Source organism: Neolamprologus brichardi, chromosome 6, assembly GCF_056152115.1.
Source record: "Neolamprologus brichardi isolate AB-2024 chromosome 6, ASM5615211v1, whole genome shotgun sequence".
Classification (NCBI taxonomy): Eukaryota; Metazoa; Chordata; class Actinopteri; order Cichliformes; family Cichlidae; genus Neolamprologus; species Neolamprologus brichardi.
Window position 1 is genome coordinate 5,066,166 of NC_142109.1, and position 26,738 is coordinate 5,092,903.

At 39.2% G+C, this 26,738-nt stretch overlaps 1 protein-coding gene across 1 annotated transcript; it reads right to left on the reverse strand.

Moving 5' to 3' along the window:
* Positions 1–895: 895 nt before the first annotated feature.
* Positions 896–26,223, reverse strand: zgc:92360 (arf-GAP with dual PH domain-containing protein 1). The gene is made up of 11 exons (XM_006803775.3): positions 25,803–26,223; positions 21,143–21,273; positions 20,177–20,268; positions 15,794–15,873; positions 15,595–15,707; positions 14,004–14,150; positions 12,260–12,343; positions 12,006–12,068; positions 9,254–9,325; positions 5,111–5,342; positions 896–2,444 (listed from the first exon to the last, which is right to left on the reverse strand). Exons 1-11 carry the CDS (start codon positions 25,888–25,890, stop codon positions 2,416–2,418), a joined length of 1,131 nt encoding a protein of 376 aa, XP_006803838.2. The 5' UTR covers positions 25,891–26,223; the 3' UTR covers positions 896–2,415.
* Positions 26,224–26,738: the final 515 nt, after the last annotated feature.

Consider the following 26,738-nt stretch of genomic DNA (forward strand, 5'->3'; position numbering starts at 1 on the left):
AAAAAAAAATAATCCTTTCTCCTATATTAGCATAAAGTGCTGTGTGGCTCTTAAAAATAAAAGTTGCTTTGCTTGTGCAAAGAAAGATTCACTCAGCAGCTTTAGTATATCCATTCACATTCTCCGTGTTTTTGGTCTTCTATGTTTCTGTCCTAATGTGGATTGACATACAGAGCATTAAGATATCCTTCGTTTTATCCAAGTCATCCATATTTTTTCTGCATAGCTCTTCCAGACCTCTGCGGATCCACTTGGTGACAGATGAAGCTTCAGTTTCTCCCTGAAAATCGAGCCCACCCTTATCTCCAAGTTTTGATACTGCTGTGCTGTGTCTTTGAAGTTTGCAGGGTTGCACTTCTCTCCTCCCGTCTCTCCTCAGTGCTCCCTCCTTCTCACCACGGTGAAAAAATAGCAGGGACCTATAGATTCATGTGGTATTCGTCGTGGGCCTCAGACCTGCAGTCTGTGTAGTGAGGGTGTAGTTACACAGTAACCAAACCTCATCAATGTTTAGCCTAATGCTTAAATGTAAAAGACATCTATTTTTTCAAAACTTGCATCACATTATTTTTACACTTATTTATTTTACTTTTACTCATAAGTACCTCATCCTTAGTGAAATATTTGAAGAAAGTGATGGTGTTAAGCTCTAACACGTCACTTCAGACATAATTAAAACAGTTGAATGCTTAAATATAGACACACAAATCTATGCGGAGATCATTTGACAACATTTTAAACATTTCTTTTATTCATGGTCAGCAAGAATTTCATATTCTATGGCAGCCATAGTCAAGCATATGCTTAAAAATGCACATATCAACATAGACGAATACCTTTTAACCAGATGAAGGAAGCGAAAAAAGAAAAAATGTCAACTCAATCAGAATCAGAATCAGAATCAGAATACTTTATTAATCCCGAAGGAAATTAGGGTTACAGCAGGCAGCACGCTAGTGACGCATGCGCACTTACAAAGGAACCTTCTGACCAACTTTACACAAACATCACATTGGGGAGACATGTCAGAAAGGTAGGCTGATAGGAAAAAAACAATGAAAATACATAACATGAGGTAAGAGGAGGAGAAAAAAAAACTCCACTCAGACTGAGCTCCTAGTGGGAGAACAGTTTGATAACAGAAAAAACACCTCAGCACAAAAAGCACATGACCATCAATACACCATAGAAAAACAAGACAAGCAACAGGGGCGGGTAAAGGGTAAGAGAGAGCCGGTGTAGACAGTGCATCCGGTCCTGCAGCATGTCTGCGCTCAAATGTCTGATTTGGGGGTTTTTTTGACACTGATGACAATGTAGACAAAATAACTTAATGGCATTCTTGTCTATTTAAAAAAAAAAAAGATTTGAATATATATGCACTTTATGCCACATGAAGGTGCTGTTACACCATCCAAGGTTTTGTAGTGTTAACAGCTTTTCTGCAAACCTGCTTTATTGTCTTTCCAACAGATCTTTGACAGACGACTTTAAAAATATATACATTTGTGTTTGCTTTACTGGCAAAATAGATGATTAAAGAAATGTTATATTGCTTTTAATTAAAAGAATAAAATTACAAAAAACAAAAAACCCTACACATACCTCAGTTTGATTGTACCCACAGTAACTGGATGATAAATGGTCTGTTCCTGTTTGACTAATATGTCTTTTTTCACAGCAGACATTTGGAATTATCACAGTACCAAAAGCACCGCTCCATTCAACTGTCAGAAACTGAACAAACCAAGTCAGAAAATGAAATTCAGGTGTCATTAACTGTATAATTTTCACCTGTGATTTTCTCACTGTGACATGTCAAAATGTCTTTTGTGAAAACAGGCATATTTGACTACCTGCACCTCATTAGCGTTACCCAATCATCACAACACATTATACTTAATACAAGAGGACCAAAGCAAATACTTCTAACTTTGAAAGTGTTTTTTGTTAGAATATATGTTTGACATACGTTTAATTCTACTGTCCCTATTTTGTACAGCAGTATTTACATAGCATACCACAGGTCCACGAGAAACAATGGATAGTATTATTTTGTTTACATAGTATTTGATATGGGCAGTGGCCACCATGACCATGAGCCCAAAGAATGCATTTGTAAGTTAAAAAAATAAAAATATTACAAATTTGGTTGAACCGTAAGTAATTTTATCTTACCACTTTCACCAATAAAAGCTAATATCATTGACAATACTATGGTCTTATCAGTCAATACTTTCTCTTATTTGCATTCTTAACATCCTGTCATCCCATTAGAATTATGAAGCAAGCTCCAGTGTGACCACAGTAACAAAGAAGCTGAGACTCCAGGTCCATGACGCAGAAGCGAAGCAGGTCTTTTGTCACACTGGTCATGAACTGAGAGGGGAGGTGGTTCTTCAGGCTTCTGATCCATCAGTGCTTATGCCTGAATGTGGCCTCCACTTAAAAAAAGAGAAAGTCCAAAGTTAGGAAAGAAGATGTTCAGTTAACCCATAAAGACCAGTCAATTTGTACAACTGGTTTTTATTGGTATTGTCATTAAAACTTTGAGATGTGAACAAATGTAAACTGCCATGATGTACTTTATGTTCAGCGCTAATTAGCATGTATGCTAACACGTGCCCCAAGAACACAGTAAACATTTACTGCTAAATATGGACTTATTGTTACTGTCAGTCAGTTAACATGACAACACATCTACTTATTAGACTAATAATCTTAACATACAAACTTTGGACTTTAAGGCCATTTCTACACGTACACAGATATTTTGGTAAATTTAGCTTTTTCTACACATTTTGGCCTTTCATCAATATATAAATGAAATTTTAAGTCACTCAAAACTTTATAAAGACTTGTTGACATCAGACAGTGCACCATGTTGTATTGTATATTTTATTATATTGTATTATTGTATTACACTTTGGTTTTTCTTGGCTGTGCTTGATGCTGCTTTTTGTACTTTTGTATGCATGGAGATATTTTCAAAAACAAAGCGGAAAATCACTGTTTTAAAAAAATACCCATGTATGTTTATCCATAAACTAGAAGGATACATTTGTGGAAATGAGTACACTAACTAGTGTGTTTGAAACTTTCTTAAATTAAATGCTAGAGTATCTGTGATATGCACAAAGCTTTTTTACTAATACTAATATTTCTGAGGATTTCTTTTTACCTTCTTTACACAATTGTTGTAAAGACAACACAATTTCTTAAAATGAAGGCTTGGTCCTTCTCAAGCTGTAAAATCAAACACTAGTAAATAATGCCAAAAAGTCTGATGTGGCAGACTGGAACAATCATTTTGGACCAGGAAAGTTAATAAAAATTGGCCACCATGTTTATTCAAATACAAAGTTGATTTAGAAAAATGATACAAACCAATAAGAACTGAGAAACTGAGAATGCACCAATCACAGCCCACACAGATGTAAAAGGGATGCAAAATAATTAGTCTACTCTTTTTATGGGTGTGTGGGAAGCATTCAAGCATCAAGGAAAAGCATGTTAGCAGTCACTGAAATTGAACAAAGGCTATAGCAATGTACCTTAAACAAAATAAGTATGTACAATTTGGCAGGTGTTTTTGAGGGACCTGTCGCTGTCCATCTATCCATCCATCCATGCATTCATCCTTGAAGCCATCAATCCATCTATATAATATACTTATTTTTTTTCCAGCATGTCCTGGGTTTCCCCAGAGACTCCTCCTGGTAGGACATGCCTGAAGCACCTTGTTCAGGAGGCATCCATGAGGCTTCCTAATCAAATACCCAAACCAGTCCACATCCTTTAGATGTAGAAGAGTAGAATTCCCTCTTGCATGACTTAACTCGTCATCCCATCTCTGAGGTTGAGTCCAGCCAACCTTCACAGGAAACTAATTTCCACAGCTTTTATATGCAGTCTCATTCATTCAATCACTACACAAAGATTGTGGCCATGGTTGAACATAGATCAACTGGTAAATTGCTTTCACCTCTTTCTTCACCATAACAGATTACAACCTTTGCATCATTGCTGATGCTGCACCAATCTCTCTGTCAATCCACTCTCCCTTCACATGTGAATTTGGCCTGGAGTACTTCCACTTGGACAAGTAACTCATCTCAGACTTTGAGTGGTTACTCCACCCTTTTCCAGGTGAGAACTGTACCCTTGGGCTTAAAGGTGGCAATTCCCATTCCTGCCACTGCACACACGGCTGAAAATTGCCCCATTGTAAGCTGATGAAGCCACGTGATGAAACCAACATAAACACATCATCCTCAAATGGTAAAGATGAGATCCTGAGGCTGTGATCAAATGCTTTCTCTAGGTCTAAGTCCTTCTCGAGCAGTCTGGCATAAGCCTTCTTTGGAAGGCTGAGAAGTGATATCCATGCAACCCTCTGGTTACCCTTCTCAAAAAGGAGAACCGTCACCCCCAGTCTGCCAATCCAGAGCCACAGCCCCAAACACATTTCAGAGACATGTCAACCAAGACAGGCCCACAACACCTAGAGCCTTAATTAATTCAGGACAAATCTTGTTGGGTGGACAAGATCAGGATCCATCTGCATACAGGTTTCTGTTCAGTCCCATTACCCACTGCAAAGCTACATTACATTGACTTAGCAATGGTGGTGCTGATTTGGTCCACTCATACTTAGTGTCCCCAGTCTCCCTCAGAAAACTAACGCTTTGTTAGAGGTGGGAATTGAAGATTTCACGAACTGTGGCCTCTGTTTTAGCTCCCAGCTCAAACTCACTATACGTTTGGGTAAACCAGGCATGTCTAGCATCTTTCCCCATCGCCTGATTCAACTCTCCATCAAGTGATAATGATTTGACAGCGCAACTCCATTACTTCACTGAATGTCCAAGATACATGGCCACAGATATGACTGAAGATCTATAATTACAAATTTGATTATCAACCCAAGCTATCCCGATCCCACATGCACTTTTGAGCACCTTATGCTAAAACATGGTGTTTGTTATGGACAAACTGTAGTTGGTGCTGTAATTAATAATGATCATTTAAATAACATGAAAAGCCATTTGCAAAAAAAGAAAAAGCAATAAATAGATTTTTAGTCTTACTTAGAATATAAAAGTCTTACTTGTATATTCCTGTGGGGACATCTGAGCACTCATGATATCATTGAAGTGCTTCAGCCAGTCCTGCTGGTCACTCTCTGTCTCGCAAGTAAACAGAAAGCAGCGGTCAGGTGTTTGTATGGTGATACCATATTCAAAGGCACCATTGCAGTGGGTGCCAGCAGGCAAGCCGGAGGAGGCACTGTAACCATAGTTCTTGTTCCCAAGGAAAACTTCACCTTTGGCAAAGGCATCCTTCACATAGAGAATACGAGAAAAAGAAGTCAGCTGTATAGACTTGTCATCATGTATATGAGAGTGTTGATTAAGACATACACTCCTTATTTCTTTACATTTTGATAGGAAAATGGGAAGTAGGTGCAGCAATTTTTTTAAATGTGCACAAACATGCATTGAAATACAGTATTTAAGGCAAAAACAGAGTTTCTACTTGTTCTGTTATCATTAAAAGTTGTAAAATGTTGTATCACTAAAATATAATTCTCAGTCAGTTGTTATTTATTATGTGTTTACAGCGCTCTCTGTGGTTGCTCCAAGTAATGCACTTTAGAAACGGCTTTATTTTGGAAAAACATTTATTGAACAGGAAGTCCGCTCAGTCAAGCAAAGCAAGTGAGCAAGAAGAAGGGAAACATATCGGCACACAGTTTATGGTGGCCTGTTGGAAAAAATACTGTCCACATCTTCTGTTTATGGTTGTATCGCCGGTATGTACTTAAAGTATAAGTTGCAACTTTGTTTTTTGTGCAATATGTTGCCCGCTAATGCAGTATTTGGCTGTAAAGCTAGTCCTTTTGTTAAGCTAATTACCCGCGATTTTGGAGGTCGTCTGGGATAGCATCAGTAGTAGTTTAAAAAGTTTACATAATTAGACATATGCTATGTAGTAGGAGGGTGGTATATAAATACATATGACATACATATGTGCAGCATAATAACTGTATTTTTTTGTCTTGTTTTTAGTTTTACCTAGGGATGCAACGATACCAATTTTTTCAAACCGATACGATAGCGATACTTGGATCTGAGTACTTGCTGATACAGAGTAAAAAAAGTGATACTTCTACCACACACACACACACACACACACACACACACACACAAATGCAATGAATTGGAAGACAGGTTTTATTTTATTCTCTGCTGATAATAAATAATATCTTAATAAAAATGACCACAAAAAAATTTCAAGTGAAAAATAAGCACTTCTGTTAAATTATTGCAGAGTCTCCACATTGTAATTTAACAAAAATATCACTGAACTATTGGCTGTCTCGAGCTTTCAGAATAATAAATAAACACTTCTGTTTGGAATAAAATAAATACAAATTAGGTTTGAGAATAAAATAAACTTAAATTGTTGCAGAGTGTCCATATTGTAAACAAACAAACAAAATAACGAAAGTATTTGGCATTGACGAACAAACTCCTCATCTGCCCGTGGATCATCAGTCCACTGTGCCGTTAAACCAAGGCCTGACATCGCGCACACACTGCTTGTCTTTACCTCTTGGCTGGCGTGGCAGGTCATCCAGAGCGATAAAATGAGTCAGAGCCTCTGTTATTTAAACTGCCTGTGGACTACCGCCAGTCTCACTTGCCTAACCCTGTGCCTGTTTAGCGCGGGATGTCCCCCTAGTGGGCAATCTAAAAAATGACAACAGAAATGACAAGCCACTCTCTGATTAATGAAATAAGTTAGTATCGGTTCATGGTATCGGTTAACTTTTACGAGTATGAGTACACACACATTTTACAGTATCGGCCTCGATACCCGATACCAGTATCGGTGCATCCCTAGTTTTACCCTTTTGAATGTCAGTAAACCTGTTGACAACGCTCATCGGTCCTCAGAGTGGTGATATAAGAAAGGTGTTAATGCCCCTGCATCAGACATGCACCCATAACGGCACACTACTATTCTAACAAGCTTGAAAGTCAATATTTCTATTCTTTAAATAGCCTGAAGTCTCTTAAAAATTCTCAAAGCTTTATTGTAATATCTTTATTTTCACTGCTTTTTGTTCTGTTCTCTGATGTGGTGATTCCACATTGCTTCAGTGTTGAGAACCAGACTCTGCGAGGAGACCAGTCAGTGACTAATAGTGTTCCTTTGTGCATTGTGCCAAAGAATCCCTTCTTGATAGCCTCATTTACACTGTGACCAGTTGTATTGAGGCTTCATCAAAAAGTAGATGGTTCAGCTGAAAGGCCAGATGCATGTTTCAGGTCCTGCATCAGATCTTGTTTTCTTGCTATTCCTTAACAACATGACTTTCAGATGCTGTTCATCTACTGTAGCTTGCCACTTCGTCTTTTGTCAGGTTTCCTCAATTTCTTTAAGGACACACTGCACACCCGGTTTAGATATGCCGTGTTTACACCTAACAACTCTTAGTGCAAAAGTACAATATCGTGCTTGTCAAACTGTGTTATCTATGGCATTTTTATGGGTTCAGTTAAAGAAATTGAAAAAAATCTTGTGTTTATGTGACAGGTAAAAGTGACTGAAGAAATGTGGTTCTCTGTAATGAGTGGACACAAAGTTAGTTCATCCTATGAGTTAGGCCTTTTTTATGCTTGAATGATTCAAATGTAAGACTCTGATGGTCAGGTACAAAGACTGGCCTGAAAATGAGTGAAAAAGTTACCAATGTTCAAAGACACGCTGTGAAACACCCTCAGAAAGCCGGAGAACTATTACTCAAGATAATATATAAAGAAATGTGAAGTTACTAAAGATTTTGCACAGTACTATAGGATAATAATCTGCTATCCTATAAACTAAATTATTTATTTTAGTATGTTATTATGATTCCAAATTGAAACAGTTTGTAATACTGTGTAACCAAGCATTTGCCCCACAGTAACAATATAAAGTGTAAAACGATGATTATATTTACACCTGGCCACTTTCAAGTGTTTGTGTTGTAGGTTTCAGTGATTCATTTTGGGAGCAACAGTGATAAAGTGGCAATATTTGTTATGTGAAAATGCAAAATTGGAAGAATATTTCAAATTTAGTTTATTTCCTCTTTTTTCTCTTCAAAATAAAAGCTCATTATCTGCATGTTTTCTTTTCTTCTTCTTCTTCTTTTCTTTTTTCCTCATCACCTGTCTAAGAAAGTGCATTTTGCTTCGCTTTTGTTTTTAAAGCTTTGCATTCACACAAATACAGCCTTTGAATTACAGCATAATGCTTTGAGGAAAGCATGTGGTAGTGGCCAAGGGAGTAAAACGTGCATCTTTCAACTGCAAGACATTCAGTTAATTTGCATATCTTAGCCACTTTAGGAACCCCAAGGCATCACCAGAAGTTTTCTGAAATGAAGCTGTTTCAGATGCTTTGTTATGGGATTTGACATCACGATGGCTCTAAAGCACCTGAACTAAAAAGCAGCAAATCATTTCAGCCTCAGTTCAAAGCACTTGAACTGAGGCTGAAATGAGGAAATGTTTAGCATTTTTACTTAAAAAGTGTTTGAAATATGTGATCTTGTGTCAAAGTTTGAGCATGTAAAATATGGTGGTTTAAAACTACCATGTTTTGCAAAGCTCACACACACACACACACACACACACACACACACACACACACACACACACACACACACACACACACACACACACACACACACACACACACACACACACACACACACACACACACACTAGATTATCACTAGACTTCCTCTTTCTTTCATCTTCTAGATTTCCTTGTCTCTCTCGGGGTAAGTTGGACAATTCAGTAACTTAGCGTCTATAATTATTACACCTCTCCATTGAACTATTGCATCACCAGCAACACTTAGATAATCTGCTTTGGTTATCTAATGTTTTTAACTCAGACTTGGGCAATCTGAGATACCCCCTCTTAAGGTCTTTGGCAAAGTCTGTATGATAATGAAATTGTCTGTAATCATTCAGGATTTTCTTAAACAACATCTCAGCATCACTCAACATCAGCTATCTGATAAAATAGGGTGTCTGCACACAGCGTTGTGTGTAGAAGTGTCAGTGTAGCACATTCCAGGCTGCATCAAGGCACCTCTGTGCTCCACGATTTGTGGTCAGAGTGAACCAACCACATGCCTAAAATACAGCAGTCTTTCAGATGTGTGCAGGTCTTTGTAAAGAAGACATACCAGTCGATCTTTGAAGTACATGAGCCGCCTTTGGTCCAGTGTAAACCAGCGTTTCTTGAAACCTTCTGTTTGCTATGTAGACAAAGAGGCAGACGAGTGAGTAAAACAGACAAAGACTGAGAAAGACTGCACAAAGATACAATGCAGCATTGTGCTTTTAAATAAGAAAAGTGAGTCTGTCCCGTTTGTGTAATCTTGCCAGACCGCAAGTTCCGACACTTCAAAACAAGGTCTTCAAATTTAGTCCGACCAATAGTCTATGATATGCAATATATAAAAATGGAGCTGTAACTCATTGGAGACTAATCATGTCAGCTTTAAACAAATTTGTATCAAATACAACATTTAAATACTGAAAATTGATGGAAACCGTAAGAGCATGCAATGACTGTTTTTATCCCAACTGTGCAGTCTAATTTAACCATTTTGCAAGGACACTTTACTTTTCATGAATGAGGGGTGTAGCCTGCTTTCGTATCTGTGATTTAGCCATGAATGTGCGTTAAAGCTGATCTCAAGCTTTCAACGGTGATATGAAAGCACTCCTTATTGTTAGGCACTTAACATTGTCAAACAGGTTTCCTCTTGACAACTCCCACCTGAATGTTTATCGCACTTCTCTCATAGCACTCATGTTTAATTTGAAAACTTGTCACGGCTGAAACTTTACACGAGTGCTGCATTTTCAAATCCACTGTGAAAGCAGCTATCGAAGAAAAGCGAAGCACGGCACCTTTGGAGAGTTTACTGAAGTGCACAAGCAGCTTGAGCTCTTTTCAAATAATCAGGACGCTCGGGTCCCCGACTGCTGCCAAACTGTGCTCGTAAAAGTGTTTGATATTGTCATTGTGCTGAACAACTGACTATTCCCTTCTCATTTTGCAAGCCGACTCCTTCCACAAGGAAGGAAATGAATTATGACATCCATTTAGTAAATCAGCCCAACGCAGCAAGTTGGTGACTTCTTTCATCTCTCAGCCCGACAGACCCAGATTAAACCGAGTGTCTGCGTTTGCATGCCTCTGAATGCAGAGTCGCTCGTTTCGCTGAGGATCAGGTTGCTGTTTCCTGTGCAGGTACTTGTGTCTGAATGATTCCTCTGTGTGTCAACAGCTGCCTGTCTGTGCAACCGTGCGTGAGTACGTGCCTGTGTACAAATCCCCTCTTTGCACGTCTGTGTTTCGTGTGTGCATTTGACACCTGGGAATTTAGTCCAGCCTCAGCTGGAAGCCCTTCATTCCCTGTCGCACAGATGCAAGTAGGTGCTCTCAGCTGTCACTCAGCCTGTTAGGCAGAGATAAAAGGCAGACGCACTGACGGCTCTGCTCGTTAACCTATTATCCCAGCTCCTATTCAATTAACGATGGGAGAGTGAGAGTTGGGATCACTGAAGATTTAAAGGAAGGAACTGTGTCTGACTTGTTGAATAGAAAGTTTGTCTCGGTCCTGGTTTGGTACTCAAATTTGGCTGAGGTATTTATTTTGCTAAATTCAATAAATAAGGGATTTTAACATTTTTCCCTTTATAGGCAACATCAGAATTGCCACATTAAGAAGTTATCTATAATAGAGATCTCTTGTAGATTATTTGAACTGAAAATCTTGTTTTAAAGTGGTAACCATCTAAGCACTGCAGTTGCATCATTGCTACATGACTACTAAAAGAACACCACCTGACATTTGCCGGCTGTAAATAGGATTTTTACCGAGCCTGCCTCTGTGTTAAGATGTATAGATGCATAGCTCCAGAGGAGGTCGTTTCCTGATTCACCACAACAAATCACCTCCCTCCGTCTCACCCCATCACCCTCATCTGTCACACTAATAATGTCTTTTTTCATTCATTCTGTCTCCTGCACATACCTCCACCTCTTCAGGCTGTCTTCGACTTGCTCTCTACTCTCACAAACATTATAGTCCGCGTGGACGCCTACCTGGCCTGATTTGTCAACCTATCCATCATTACTGCAAACACGAAGGGGCTCAGAGATGATCCCTGATGAAATCCCACTCCTACCTTGAACCCATCTGTCACTCCTACTGTCCTGTGCTGTCCTCACACATGTCCTGCACCAGCCTAACAAACCTCTCTGCTACTCCTGACTTCCTCATGCAGTAGAAGTTCCTCTCTTGGGACCTTCATATCACATCATCACATGCTTTCTCTAGATTCCAGGAGAGGTCTGGTTATCAGCAATGGCTGGATAGCAATGACAAATCTGAAGCCATTTTAAAGACAGATTTAGGGAAGTCCCACACTTGGTCATCAGAGTGTGACAGATATGACCATAAGGAGTGCTTCCCAAACCTTCCTATGTGAGGAGGTGGGACTGACAGTAGTCTCGCTATTGCAGAGACAGATGCATTAGGGCACCTACATAACCTCGTCTGTATCTCTGGTAAAATGGCAGGCTTGCTGATTATGGCTCAGAGAAATGTATATAATTTGTAGGCTGATGTAATGGTATAAAGTACAGTTCCTACTACCTACTTGAGAGCAAGTAAAGTACAGTGGATTTAATGTAAATTATTAACCGGGTCTATTGACCCACTGTTGAGACAAAAACTGCAAGCATGTGGTTAAAAAAAAAAAGAAACAGCAGACACCACCAACACCAAGTATACAGCTCTTCCTTATTTTTAAGTATATTTAGCAAATTGGGCTTTTGTTCTTTTTATTGTTCTGAAATAGAAGGAAATGGAAAGGCTAAATAAAGCAAAAAGAGGAATGAATCCATAAATGTTTACTTGCCCTGGGACCTGTCTTTTCCATATATCCTTCCTTGATAAAGTTTCGGGTAAGTCTGGGTACCAGCTAAGAGCAACAAGCAAAAAGAAAAAAAACAATGGGATTAAAAATAAAGAATATTATAAGAATATTATTGTTTTAGTGTAATTGAGTTCTACACTACAGACATAATATTCATGAGCCTACCTATTAAAAGAAACCTAAAAACAATGTAAATATTTATTTTAAGGTAGGTGGGTGTGCATGTGTGTGTTTACCTCAGCATCGGTTGCCCCGGGAAAGGCCACCTTTAGATAGTGAAGCTGAACGGCACGAATTGAATTAAACCAGTCTACAATCTCCTGAAAGGTTAGAGGATAAAAAAGACAGTATTTAGTTAGTTTATTTACTTACTCTATTTTTCTTCTCGTTGTGATTTAGAAAAGAGGAGGTACATTTTTTATTTTTTGGACCAAACTATAAGAAAATCCAGGAGCAGTTAAAGCCAAAAATGTTAACCTCACTGACTAAAGGATGATTATCGCTCTCATTATGACATGAAATGGCTTGTCAAATCCAGTTTTGAAGCCTTTACTTTAAGATTTTGCCTTTTTGATGTGTTGAGTCAGAAGTGAACATGTCTGAACCAGAGTGTGAGGGGCAAGTGTTTAGCTAATGCTTGCAAGCTTTGTTAGCACCTATCCATTTGTTAAGCCTAATGTCATCAACAATTTCTGGGTCCAATGCTAACTCTGGCAGTAAGAAGCTAGCAGGTGGTTACCTAGCTAGTTTTAACCTAAAGATGATATACCGTGTTATGACTGAACTATTTCTAAAAAAAAAACCAAAAAAAAAAAAACAACCCACAAAAACCCCCTAAAACCTATGGCTCTGCTTTCACTTTGGACATAAGCGAAGAAGACTAAATACCAGCAATGTTTGGAGGATTAGTGAAGTTGGGCTAGTTGGCATATAATCTAAGCTACAACATGCTAAAAAGATGAAAGCCTCTTTAGCTGAACTGAACAGATGTCTGTCTGTTAGTACAATAACTGTATGGCAAGTTCTGTTATTTGTCACATAATTGCATTAAAATTATCCAAAATACACCAACTCAGCACAAATAGTTCAGTTTAGTGACAGTTAGCATATATAATAGCTAGTAGGTAGCTACTGGCTGTGTGAATCTATCTGTTAGCCAAAACCCAAATGAAACAGCTGAGTCATATAAAACATAGTTGTGACATGTGTATACTTGTTATTATGAGGAATAAAAGCACTATAAGGTTTTATAGCTGTAGAGAAATCAGTAAAACAGTTCAGGAAAGCACACTGAAGACAGTTTTACTAGCATTTACCAGTTTACCACTGTTTACCATGTGGATTTTCCTTCTTTGTACTTTGTATCATTATTTTTTTCAATTTTTATCTTTTATATGTTTTCATATATAAATATATATATGAGTAATATATGAGTTTTCTTATGCCAAAATGTGCAACAGCATTTATAGACTGGAACAATGACTTTCCAAATCAGAAGGGATTTTATGATAGTGATGTGATTTTGCAGGAGACTCGAGTCTGCTACAAATAACTCCTCAGCCTGATGGCAGTTCTGAACTGCTCCATATGTTTCAATGTGGTCTGAGTGACACAGAATAATGGATGCCGTGCTTGAATGTCATCTGCTAATGGATTCCGTCAGCCTGCACAAATTGGTACAGATGGTTTTGTAAAGGTTTGGAGACTCTCCCCCGATGACAAGAGCCAGGTAGTTTCGAACACGTCTGTCTCTTAATCTGACAGATGACAAATATCCGATACCACCTTCTGCTGTTTAAATCAGTGGACAGTCAAGAATACACAAAAAAGCTTTAGATTTTCTGTAAGAAAAAGAAAGGTATTGCATTCATTCAGCCCGAGAGGTTCACACTGCTTTAGTGCAAAAGTCCTCACTATTTCTCCTTAGGACTTTTACTACATGCTGATTGATTATAAACCAGCGATTACAGAAATGCAGACCTTGCCAGTTTCATGGTAGACAAACATATTTCGGGTGCTGTAGTCTTTGAGGTAAGTAATCTGCAGGCCGTTGGTGTTTCCTATCTTCTCTGGCTGGAAGGTTGCATTGATGCTGTCCACCTTTATCAATGCTTTGGGCTCCTTAGCCTGCAGGAAACAAGAGGGAAATGACTGTGTATTTGTATGAAATGCAGCAGTTTGCATAGATAGATAGATCTCATAATAAGCCATGGTTAGAGCTGTTTGACCTATTAATTCCACATGTTTTATGTTGTTTAACATGATAATTAACATGATTAACTGAAATAAAAGATTTTCTAACCAAGGCTGTTGTTACTTGTTCCTGCTATATGTGTAAAACATATGTTGCCTAATGCATCTTGTGGACACACTCTGATAAATTACTACAGTAAAATGAATTTGGGATTCAAGGGGTGAAGTGCTACAAAAAAGTGTTGCTATGCCAAATCATAAATATATAGAGCACATGAAAATCCACTCTTGTTGATCATGTTTTATAGAAAAGGCCTCAGAGATTCCAAAAAGAAATAATCCTGCAATTTTCTTTTGTGGTCTTCAATGAATAAACATTTCTCTCTGGGACAATCACGCTTTTACGGTTTTGAACAGGCGTGGTAATAAAAAAATAACTTTTTTTCATCACTGCTTAACCAGAAAAAATGTATATTGATGCAGTGAGTATCTGTATGGCATCACACCCTAAGCCTGTATTTTGTGTTGTGTCACTGCATTCAAAGCTATTATCTACACATCGGTCCGCATCACTGATAACCATCATCTCTAAGACCGACACTAATCCCAGCAAACATGTTTGTGGACGCTGTGCTTTAATCCTCCCTGACTTGAATTTAGATGGGCATCTTTGGAAGCTGAATCTATGTCTGTTCTTTTGTCCTTGCCTTTCACAAAGAACAAATACAGCTATGGTTATTTATGAAAGATTTGACAGTTGATGACAATTTCCCTACTTGGTTTGAGTTTTGCCTCTTGAGCATGATAAATCAGCAAGAAATGTGAAACTGGCTGAGGAGCAGCCAGTTGGAGCTGAACATTTTGCATACCTCAAGCTTTTCCTGAGTTCCAACCAACCTAACAGCATAGCAAATCTAAAAAGAAATCTAATGACACTTTTACCTTTACTACTTCTCACACTGCATGAGATTTGTTTTCAATTGTTTGCTATAGCATATTCAGCATGGCACCTACTTTCCCCCCAAAAAATATATTATTCCCTCTTCCCCCGAGCTGGTTTACTGTGACAAACAAAGTGCTCCCAGTGCTTCAAGGCCTAATTGGTTTGGGTGGTGTACAGCTTAGTGAATCAGCCACACTGACAGAGAGGACAGACTGTTGGTTAAGCTTGTCTGAGCACGCTTGAATGCAGCAGAGGGTGCAAGAACCTATTTTGCTCTCTCTTGGTAGGTATACATAATTAATAAGAGTGTGTATAACAAAATACTGCATTATACATCACAGGGGGGCTGTCTGCATGATACTATGCCTTTGTCTTTAAGGTCTGCTCCAAAGAAGGTGTGGTACCTCCAAGAGCCTTGTCATAAAAAATTCTTACATCACATTTGGTAAAATACTTCAGAGTCCCCTCCCTCTCTGAAAGGACAAATCGTCTGCTGAGGAACTGCCCGTTGTCCCGCCCTCTCTTCATCAACATGCCATCTCTTATTCCTGCAGGAAGCCAACAAGGTCAATCATGAATTTGAATGTATTATAACACAGAGGCGGTTTGTGTCATTATACACCTGTGCACTCACCTTCTTCATAAGTGAAGTTTCCAGGCTCAGAGAACTCCCTCCTTTGGTACTTTGCTCGTATCCACTGCTCCCTCAACACCCTGAGCACACAGATGAAGTGTAAACAGAGCTTGCAAAGCTTGCAAAGCTTGTGCAATAAAAGCACACTAATAGTCCTGTGTATTTTGTGAACAGTAAACACAACACCAAAAATGAAAACCAATTCAGATACACGGGAGACTCACAAAACAATCCTTTTTAATATTCCTACTTTATGTGAAGTACATGCCTAAACAGTGACATTTAAAATCTTTAGAAAGATGAGTCTGGCAGCATCTTCTTTCAGCTTGTTAAATTGCAACTATCCTGCAGTTATAAAGAAATTACATGCAGATTATTGCCTTTGCAAGTAGCATTGCACCTGCTGCGTTGGGCTGATAGACATGAACAGACACACTCCTGAGTGAAAAGATCAGTCCTGGTCTGACAGTAATTTACTGCATCAGTGTCAATTAGAACTTGCATATGCTACTTTAAGATGTGCAGCAACACTGAGCAGGTTAAAGCATCCTAAAAATCTCCAACTGAATACATAAAAGGATATCGGTAAAATATTAGCATTTTCCATTAGCAAAATGCTAAGGCCAAATATTGAGGATCGTTTTATTCATAAATCATAGAAGGCTATCGAAGGCTTCAGTCACACCAGAGTCAAAATAGGACAGCAACCTCCGCAGCTGGGAATGATTGTGAGTACTTGCAGCTGCCAACTGAGCACCCAAAACATGAGGCTGCAGGGCTTCAACCACTGAGCGAACATTTGTGGTTACAGGGCACCTGATGGAAGGCAGCCTGTTTCAGTCAGTGTCAGACTGATTACAGTCACTCTCAGATAGGTCTGCAATTAATTGCTATCTAATTTAAAAACAATAAAAGTAATAATGTGTGTGATAGTTCCCACTAGGAGTGTTTATTTATTTGGCATTAGAATGAGTTATCAGAAAGGATGTGCAATCGGCACGCCTGGATGGCTCAACGTTGTGAGCGCAGTGCCAAAACCTTGTCTCTTTCCCATCGCCCTTTACTCTGTAATCACTCTGAGTGTTTGACACAAGCTCCACATATTCCAAAAACAATAATACCAGGATGTTTATTGAAACACAGCAGAATTGAAATGAAGTTAACGCTGTGTCTGAGGGAGGAGGACAATCCCGACAAAAGATGCATACAAGAATACAGCCTGTTTTCCTTTCCACAGTGAGCAGAGATGCCAGTATTTCAGGCTTTTAGTCATATTTTTACAGAGATTAGTACATAATGAAAACATCTCCCCATCTTTTCTCAACATTGCGCAAACACAGAGCAACATTCATCTTTCTTTCTTTCAATTCCCTTGAAAGGTGCATATTACACAATATATGTTTGTCATGTTTGTAGCTATTAATGGATCTGTGTTAGTGTGCTACAATAATGTGTAAATGTTGCAATATGTTAGGGGTGGTTAAATTCATATGTGTAGCATTCGAGTAATCTCAATATAGGGAATGGGACATCGTGTTATATTTACAACAGCAGATATTTGGAGTTTGAAAACTAACAAATATGTGAAAATAGCTCTGTAACATGTTTTACAACATCATGGGCCACAGTGAATGATGGCCCGTTTAGGGTTCAGCGTTTCACTCAGGAGCGTGGCTGTTCCTCTCTATCAGCCCATCACAGTGCCTGCCTAGACTATGGGATGTGAGACATCAGCCCCGTTGCATATTTATACTTGAAAGAAAAATGGTGCAATACTTGGCTCCATTTTGAGCACCAAATGCTCAAAATGGAGCCAAGGCAGATATCTGGTTATTATTTAAATAAACTAGCTGCATGTGTTTGTTTATAAATGTATAAATTTGCCCAGCTTAAATCTGGCACAGCCTGTGGCTGAGAAAGTCACACATGAGTGTGGATAACCACTGACGACGAGTCCATACCGGCTCCTGTAAAGAGCTACTGACTGTAGATATAGATGCCAACAGAATTCGAACAGAAGGCAACACATTTTTTCTTAGTTGCAGAATGATTGCAAACAGAATGTAAGTGCCAAGTTGACCAGTTCACTTAAAAATTAGCAGACTAACTCCATTTTATTGCCATGTTATTCCAGTTTCACCGTCATCTTGACCCACCAAAGTCAGTTTGACGACAGCAACTGACTATGAGTGGTCTCAGACTTGGACTCCATCTTTAAAGCAACATTTCAAAGGCAAGGAGACTGCAAGAGTCTCCGTAATTTGGTCACAGATTGGTCTCCAGCCGCTATCTTCCACTATACTCTAAATGACATAATGAATTTGCAAAGATCCCACTGTCAAAGGATACCCATGAAGAACTAAGCACTGTAACATTAGAATCACAGAAGAAAACATATGTAAACGCAGGCGTCTTAAAGATAGCAGCAAAAAGAGTGCAAATAATTTACCACCTCTTTAAGAGATATCTGGTCGTTAAGTCTGACGTCACTAGCCGTGTCTGGGCCTAAACTCCGCTGCAGGTCCATATATCAAACGATCACTATGGCATTACTGAGAGTTGAAAAACTGTCTAAAGCCTTTCATCTTTAATAAAAAAGATCAGCGTTCTGCTCTACCAGGTGTAACAATTGAGTTTAACATCCAGGCATCCATGAAAACAGAATTTATGACATTTAACGGAGTTAGAAGTTAGCAGGAAGTTAGCTCGCTAGCTTCTATCTAAATACAATATAGCATGTCCTGACTGCGGGGTTTTAGAAACAAATTAAAATGTACAGCTCTGTTATCACTTCCAACATAAATGAAGACAGAAAACTAAACAGCAGTCATGTTTGTAGGGTTACTGAAGTTTGGCTAGCTGGTATATAATGATGACCGCTAGCGACACAGCTATGTTAGCATAATATAAACAAGCTAACTTTTTTTCCACTCGATAAAAGTTAACGTGAGTGTTCTCAGTGGTCAGGAACAAATGTAATCGCATGGCAGGATCCTGTAAAAGGACCAAACTTCAGCCAGGAGAACAACTGAAACAATCCATCCACAATACGAGGTTAGTCATTCATATACTGCTGCATGGGCTGGGCTGTAGTTACATCCTAAGGTTTTAAAAACTGAGCTTAAATAAATGATTAGCGGTAAGCCGAGGGAGGTCAACAGTGATCACTGACTGTTTTCGGAGCTTTTTGAGATTAAATAGAACAAAATACAAAACATTAAACATGTTAACAACACAAAAGCCATATTAAACGCAGAGTACTTTAGGCCCAGAAGTAGGATTCATCACGTCATCACTTAACGACCGGATTGTATGTGTTAGGCTGAGGACAGAGCAATATTTTGGTCAAGAGTAACTGATTCACAGCAGAAAGCCGACAAAAACATAACAAAGCCAAAGGTAAATAAAAGTATTGATGCAACTACCGCCCTGCATAATAACGTTATTACATTAATGCAGTGCTGACTGAAACAATTACACAATTCACCGAAACAGATCAAATGGATTTAGACTCTCCACCTACTTTTATTCTATGCTAATAAAAATAAATGCTGTTAGGATTCTCTGTATCCTGTGGATTATCACTGCAGAGCAAAGGCTAGATTAGATAATTACAACCGGTCCAAGAAATAAATCAATTTAACCCCATATATGTTGCAGGAAAATGACTCAACAGGGTCAAACTAAAGGCTGAATATCTGGATTGAGTTTTTTACATAAGCTAAGTACTGAACTTACTTCAAAACACACACTGTGCAAAGATTTGTGCCCTGGAAGAGTCAAAGCCCAGACTGGAGTCCTAATTCTATTGTGTGAGATGACTTGAAGAGGCAAACTTTTTCCAGGCACACCCTCAACTTGGCCAAGCTTGAGCAAATCAATCAGGTAGAAAAGTTTAAAAAAAGAAAGAAAATAAAACCCTCAACAAACATCTCCAAGAGCTCCTGTAGATTTCAGCCACAGGAAGTGAATAGCTGTTCATTTTACACTGAAAGATTTCAAAGCTGAGCGTGTAGGAATAAAGTGCAACGTAACAACACGTCAGCTTTGCAGGGAAATGAGAACATGGATGTAAACAGTCAGCTCCATGTAAAAGTATTTATTGGGAGGAACCGTTTAAACTGTGTAATTATCAAGTTTATTGCGTCCAATCACGGGCGAGTGTTTTGAGCATATCAGTGTTCCCCTTCTTGTCAATTATAGTTAATTAATTATAGTTAATACTTATAGTTTGGCTGGAAAACAGGAGATTTTTCTTTAAAGAAAAAAACACACTTAGGTCTAAAAAATAACTCATTGCATGCACATTTTTTCCAAAAACTTGTTCAATAAACAGAGAATAAGTTATTTGAGTGTGACATATGTGTTACTATGGTTACTCACTGGCAGTCCTTGTGAGTTGGTTTGTAGTAATAGACTGGAACAGCGGCCTCATATTTGCTCTTCATGAGCTCATTGCCATTCTGAGCCATGAACTATGAAAACACACATACATGACATAGACATATTATTTAAGGATAAATGACATCTTGGCAGAGCTATAGACAGTTTTACAGCTAAAGGACACATTTTCTCATCTCCTCAGCAGAAGCATTGAATTCCTAGAATAAATCTTCACTGATGTTACTGGAAACCGATTTCAGTTATGGGAAGATGACAGATTTGGCAACTGTTTTAAGATAAAGATGTTCAGAGAACCCACATCCTTAATTATCTGATTTCCATGAATCCAGTACAAAAATGTTGTGGGCAGGAATGAAGTGTTTTGACATTCCCAAGGACTGATTTATCATAGTGATTTATAATAAAGCATTTTGAAGCAAAATTCTTGAAGGTAATTTTTGTCTATTTAAAAATGTGGTTTTTGTTCTTCTAGGTTTGTGAAATGTGTATGTTAGATTCTTCTCAAAGTGAAAAGCCCACAGGTGAGCCCATCAAAGACTTGTGGCATCATACCTGATCTGGAGGCCAAAGCTTCTCTAATAAAAAAGACTACACAGGTAAGTTCACCTTACTTCACAATGAGCATCGACCTAGCTCTGACAAAAAAAATGACTGGTTTCCATTAAAGCTTACAAATAACTGCATAAACAGTGTAAAAAAAACCCTCAACTGCTCATTTTAAAAGGTGATATCTTGGTTGGTATGACCAAAAATAACTGTATCATTATTAAGATTGTTTCAGGATACATGGGGGGAAAAAAACCACGAGCACAAAACAAAAAACAACAAATAATGTATAATTAGGCTCTGGTCTAAGCATATAAGGAATAAGGAAACCACTTGGTAACGTTTCTTGAGAACAGGTGGTTAACCAGTCATTTCTGGAGGAAAACAAGTAAAAAGAACCTCCAACTCATGGTCCTCCCAGCGGGACAGGGTCAGCGACTTGACCTTGCTGATGTCAGGAATGTTGCGGTGAATTCCAGAGCAGGCCAGGCAGATGAACACTCCCAGGGTGCAGGAGCCCCAATTAGGGTCTGCAGAGAGACAGATGGAGAGAACACTTACAGGCACTACCTTTGTCAGACACAACAGACCGAATCTGAAGCTTAATCAGATATAAGAAAAGAGACAGTATGTCTATATTTGATAGGCTGGATTCAGACAGCATCACTGCTCTTTTCTTTGTTTTCTGCATGGGCTTTTTTAAATGACTTGTATGACTTCTTGACTAGCTTAATACATTTACTGAAAAATGAATAGCCTTAAGGCTAGTAAAAAAAAACAAACCAGTAGTGTCCAAAGTGCACATTATTCTTACATTTTGAAAGCTAAATTTAACAAAAATATTTCTTTTAAAAATCCAGGTTAACGTCTTTAAGTTGTCTTCTGTGGAGTGTTTTCATACATGATTTTCATTCTTCCAGCTTGATAATTTATGTTTTATCTCCTTGAGATTTAAACTTAGCAAACAACTTTTAATGCATCACTGCTTAATAGCATAAGAAGATGGGGCTTCCTTTTCATTTTTGTTGTGACAGAGATTCTCAGTATGCCAGTGTGCAGACTATATTTCAAGGTACCAACACAAGCTAGCAGTGCGTTGCTACATTTTCACCAACAATGGGAAATAATAGTAATTTAAATATTAACATAGCCACTGTGATGTCACCCTGAATATCTATGGACATTTGAAGCCTCAGTGTTAGTGTTTTAGCCTTGCCATGCAGTTTTTTGGGGGGTTTTGGGGACAAGAAATAACCTAATTTGGGGGCACTAAGTTAGCTAATGCTAGCAGACTTTGATTAGCAAGCTTCTAAGTATATGTGTGCTTTTCACAGGTACACACATCTACCTAAGTAACAGACAAATAAATCAATCAATCAAAAAGCACCAAATATAGATGTAAGGTTCAGTTCAGTGACTCATATTAGCAGAGGTAAAGCCTAGCAGCCAGCTATTAGCTACAAGAGCCTGTGTCAGCATCCACTTGTAATCTCAATGTGGCCACTCTTCAGCTTAATCATTAAGTAAATCTAAATATGTGAGCTATTAAAAATAAATAAATAGAATTTGCCACCTTAAATTTGCTAGGAAAGAAAATTTACGGACCCAAACAGTCCTTTCTTTTGTGCCAGACTGTAGACATTGTGTTACAGTCATATTTGGCTCTTTAAATACTGTAAATTTAGGCACTTTAAACATAGGCGACATAAACTCTGCAAATATCAGCCAACACCTGTTGCAAGACCTGGTAGACAGCTGACAGCTGGAAATTTTGAACATACAGTGGGGCAAAAAAGTATTTAGTCAGCCACCGATTGTGCAAGTTCCCCCACTTAAAATGATGACAGAGGTCAGTAATTTGCACCAGAGGTACACTTCAACTGTGAGAGACAGAATGTGAAAAAAAAATCCATGAATTCACATGGTAGGATTTGTAAAGAATTTATTCGTAAATCAGGGTGGAAAATAAGTATTTGGTCACCTCAAACAAGGAAAATCCCTGGCTCTCACAGACCTGTAACGTCTTCTGTAAGAAGCTTTTCTGTCCCCCACTCGTTACCTGTATGAATGGCACCTGTTTGACCTCATCATCTGTATAAAAGACACCTGTCCACAGCCTCAACCAGTCAGACTCCAAACTCCGCCATGGCCAAGACCAAAGAGCTTTCGAAGGACACCAGGAAAAGAATTGTAGACCTGCACCAGACTGGGAAGAGTGAATCTACAATAGGCAAGCAGCTTGGTGTGAAAAAATCAACTGTGGGAGCAATCATCAGAAAATGGAAGACATACAAGACCACTGATAATCTCCCTCGATCTGGGGCTCCACGCAAGATCTCATCCCGTGGGGTCAAAATGATCATGAGAACGGTGAGCAAAGATCCCAGAACCACACGGGGGGACCTGGTGAATGACCTGCAGAGAGCTGGGACCAAAGTAACAAGGGTCACCATCAGTAACACACTACAACGGCAGGGAATCAAATCCCGCAGTGCCAGACGTGTTCCGCTGCTGAAGCCAGTGCATGTCCAGGCCCGTCTGAAGTTTGCCAGAGAGCACATGGATGATACAGCAGAGGATTGGGAGAATGTCATGTGGTCAGATGAAACCAAAGTAGAACTTTTTGGTATAAACTCAACTCGTCGTGTTTGGAGGAAGAAGAATACTGAGTTGCATCCCAAGAACACCATACCTACTGTGAAGCATGGGGGTGGAAACATCATGCTATGGGGCTGTTTTTCTGCCAAGGGGACAGGACGACTGATCCGTGTTAAGGACAGAATGAATGGGGCCAAGTATCGTGAGATTTTGAGCCAAAACCTCCTTCCATCAGTGAGAACTTTGAAGATGAAATGAGGCTGGGTCTTCCAACATGACAATGATCCAAAACACACCGCCCGGGCAACAAAGGAGTGGCTCCGTAAGAAGCATTTGAAAGTCCTGGAGTGGCCTAGCCAGTCTCCAGACCTCAACCCCATAGAAAATCTGTGGCGGGAGTTGAAAGTCCGTGTTGCTCGGCGACAGCCCCAAAACATCACTGCTCTTGAGAAGATCTGCATGGAGGAATGGGCCAAAATACCAGCTACTGTGTGTGCAAACCTGGTAAAGACCTATAGTAAACGTTTGACCTCTGTTATTGCCAACAAAGGTTATGTTACAAAGTATTGAGTTGTATTTTTGTTATTGACCAAATACTTATTTTCCACCCTGATTTACGAATAAATTCTTTACAAATCCTACCATGTGAATTCATGGATCTTTTTTTCACATTCTGTCTCTCACAGTTGAAGTGTACCTCTGGTGCAAATTACTGACCTCTGTCATCATTTTAAGTGGGGGAACTTGCACAATCGGTGGCTGACTAAATACTTTTTTGCCCCACTGTATAACAAACCAGTTATCACTACAACATGCCTCACACTTAAGGCTCACACTAAACAGGAGAAAGCATTTTGTCCAAATCAATACAAGCCTTATGTTGGCAAGCATATTGAAATCTCTGAGCTTCCAACCAGATCAATGGTACAAAGCGACAAGCCTGAAACCTATAAGGGCAATTTATCTGCCTCACCTCTAAACTCAAAGATACGAGAAACATTTTCTTTGCTCTGGCCACACCTGTCTTATCTTTCTGAGAACCATTTCCTAGTAACCAGCGCGAGGGAGGCTTGGTCTTATCAGTATAAATCACAGATGTCTGAGCAATGAGGGCAGTGTTTAATTTCCCAACCGTAGAAGGCAGATTGGAATACAATGTGCCTGGCTGGTTAATACTCATGCATAATTTTTTGCAATGTTTCACAATGGGCAGATACAGCAGAGTAAAACGAAACCAGCCCACGTGCGCACGGGGCATCAGAAACATAAAGGGATTCCCTTTAGTCTCTAAAAACGAGGACACATAAATAAATATGCTTGAACGTAGCCAGAGCCGATGCTGGGAATCGGTAAAACCTGTCTTTGAGCAAGGAAGTTCCTCTCCAGCAATGCATGCCTGACTTCCCAATAGGTTCTTTTTTTCATTATACAAAGATTAGGAAGTGAGATACTATCTCTCTTACATGTCTCCAGGGCATACATTCAGTGATTGTTTTGTTTTTTTTCCTTCTGATGTACTGAAACACATCATGTGCTGTGCATGACGGCTCTCAGCATACTGTAACACAGACAAAATGTAGTACCAGCATGTTTGGGCAAAAATACCTTTGTGCCATTTTAACTGCCACAGCAGGTTATTCCTTCACACATGGATAGCTTGTATAACCTAAACTACACATTCCACACACTGACTAGATAATCTGTCAATCACGGAAGATGGCCTTACAGGCCTTCACTTTCTCTTGGTTTTCTCATAGATACCTTTATATTTGCATCATCCAAAGGCAGAGGCCAGAGGTAATTATTTACCTACATCGTCTGCTGATCATTTCTTTGCACAAATAATCAGTCTAAAAAATATATTTAACAAAGAAAAGTCCATTACAACAGCCCAAAAGAAAACTTATTGTTATTATTATCATTAATTATCCACTATCTATACATCTTATATACAGATATGGCCTCTTTATAATGGAGTTCCCCATATGTCCCCATTGTGTAAATAGTTTCTATTAAAAAATCTATAACCAACTAAAACAAAAAAGATCACGAAGAAGACCTCCACTGCTGAGCTCGAGTGGATAAGGGTGTGTGCAGGCCCTTCGACTGCATGTCGAGACATGATCAGCGCTGAACTTCTCTTCTCTTGGCCCCACCACATCACTGCACTGCTTCAGCTGCTATCTTCTACACCGTCAGGGAAACTCCTCCCTCCGTTCCTAACTCACCTTGTTACACTTACAGTCAGAACAGCGCCGAGCATGCCTGGAACCCTTTGAAATGTGTTAAAGGTCTAAGCAAGCATTTAATTCTATGCCGTAGTGACTGTAGCATAAAACGAAGGAGACATTAAGGTGCACTTTAATAAACGGCTTTACCAGCAACGTTATCATAGATCCCGCATAGTCTGACTTAACACTTTCATAGCTAATAAAGGCTTCTCTTTTTTTTTCCAACCTACCTGGTGCGCCACAGTCGGCGCAGGCGTCATTTCCAGGCTTCTGCAGGATCTCTCTGAAAGCTCGAGTCGATCTTTCATTTGCGGACATTTCAGCGAGCTGATCTGTTATTCCTCCGCTTTCAGAGAGCGGTAGAGACTGGGATGGGGCGGCGAATAGCCAAAAAAAAAAAAAACAGGGAAAGGTGTGTCTGCTTGGGTTTCACTCCCCTACTTGGGGTGCGGACAAGTCCGCACAGGTGGCCTCCTCAGCGCAGAGGTATGCCTCGCATTGAAGGGGATGAAAAAAGACAAGAAAGAACGTGAACTTCAATGTCCTTCACAAAGTTTCCACAGCAAAAAGTCCCAGTATCTCTCTTTGTTTGCTGAGCCCAAAGCCCACTAGTGGCACTCTTCAGGTGCGTCTTCACAGTTCTGCAGACAGATCACCTTTGACTGTCTGGGACTGGCTGAGCGGAGCGGATGGCATGAAACTCTACACTAGGAAGTGAAATACAGAGGTTGTTGAAACTTGCTTTTCCGCATAATTCGAGGTTAGATTGCATACCGCACCGGCGCCAACTACGCAGGGCTTATTCACTTAAAAGGCGCATTTGGAAGAGCCTGTCGGACTATTATACCCGGTGAATAATGATAATGTAAATAATGCAGATTTGGATCTGATGTCAAGTCAATACAGAGTCAGTATTGCCGATACTAATAAAGGCAGCTTATGTATGGAAAAGTAATGTGTTGTGATTTATGAGATGAATCATCATTAACGTATTCACACACATTTTAATGACCAATAAATCACTGTGATTTTTCCAAAATACTGAGTAATACAACAAAACACACAATTCAGCTTACATGGAATATAACTGTGCCTGTCTCTAAAGGGTCTTTGGGTCAGCTTCTGTTGTTTAAATCTGCTATAGGAAGTAAATAAAATAAACTTGA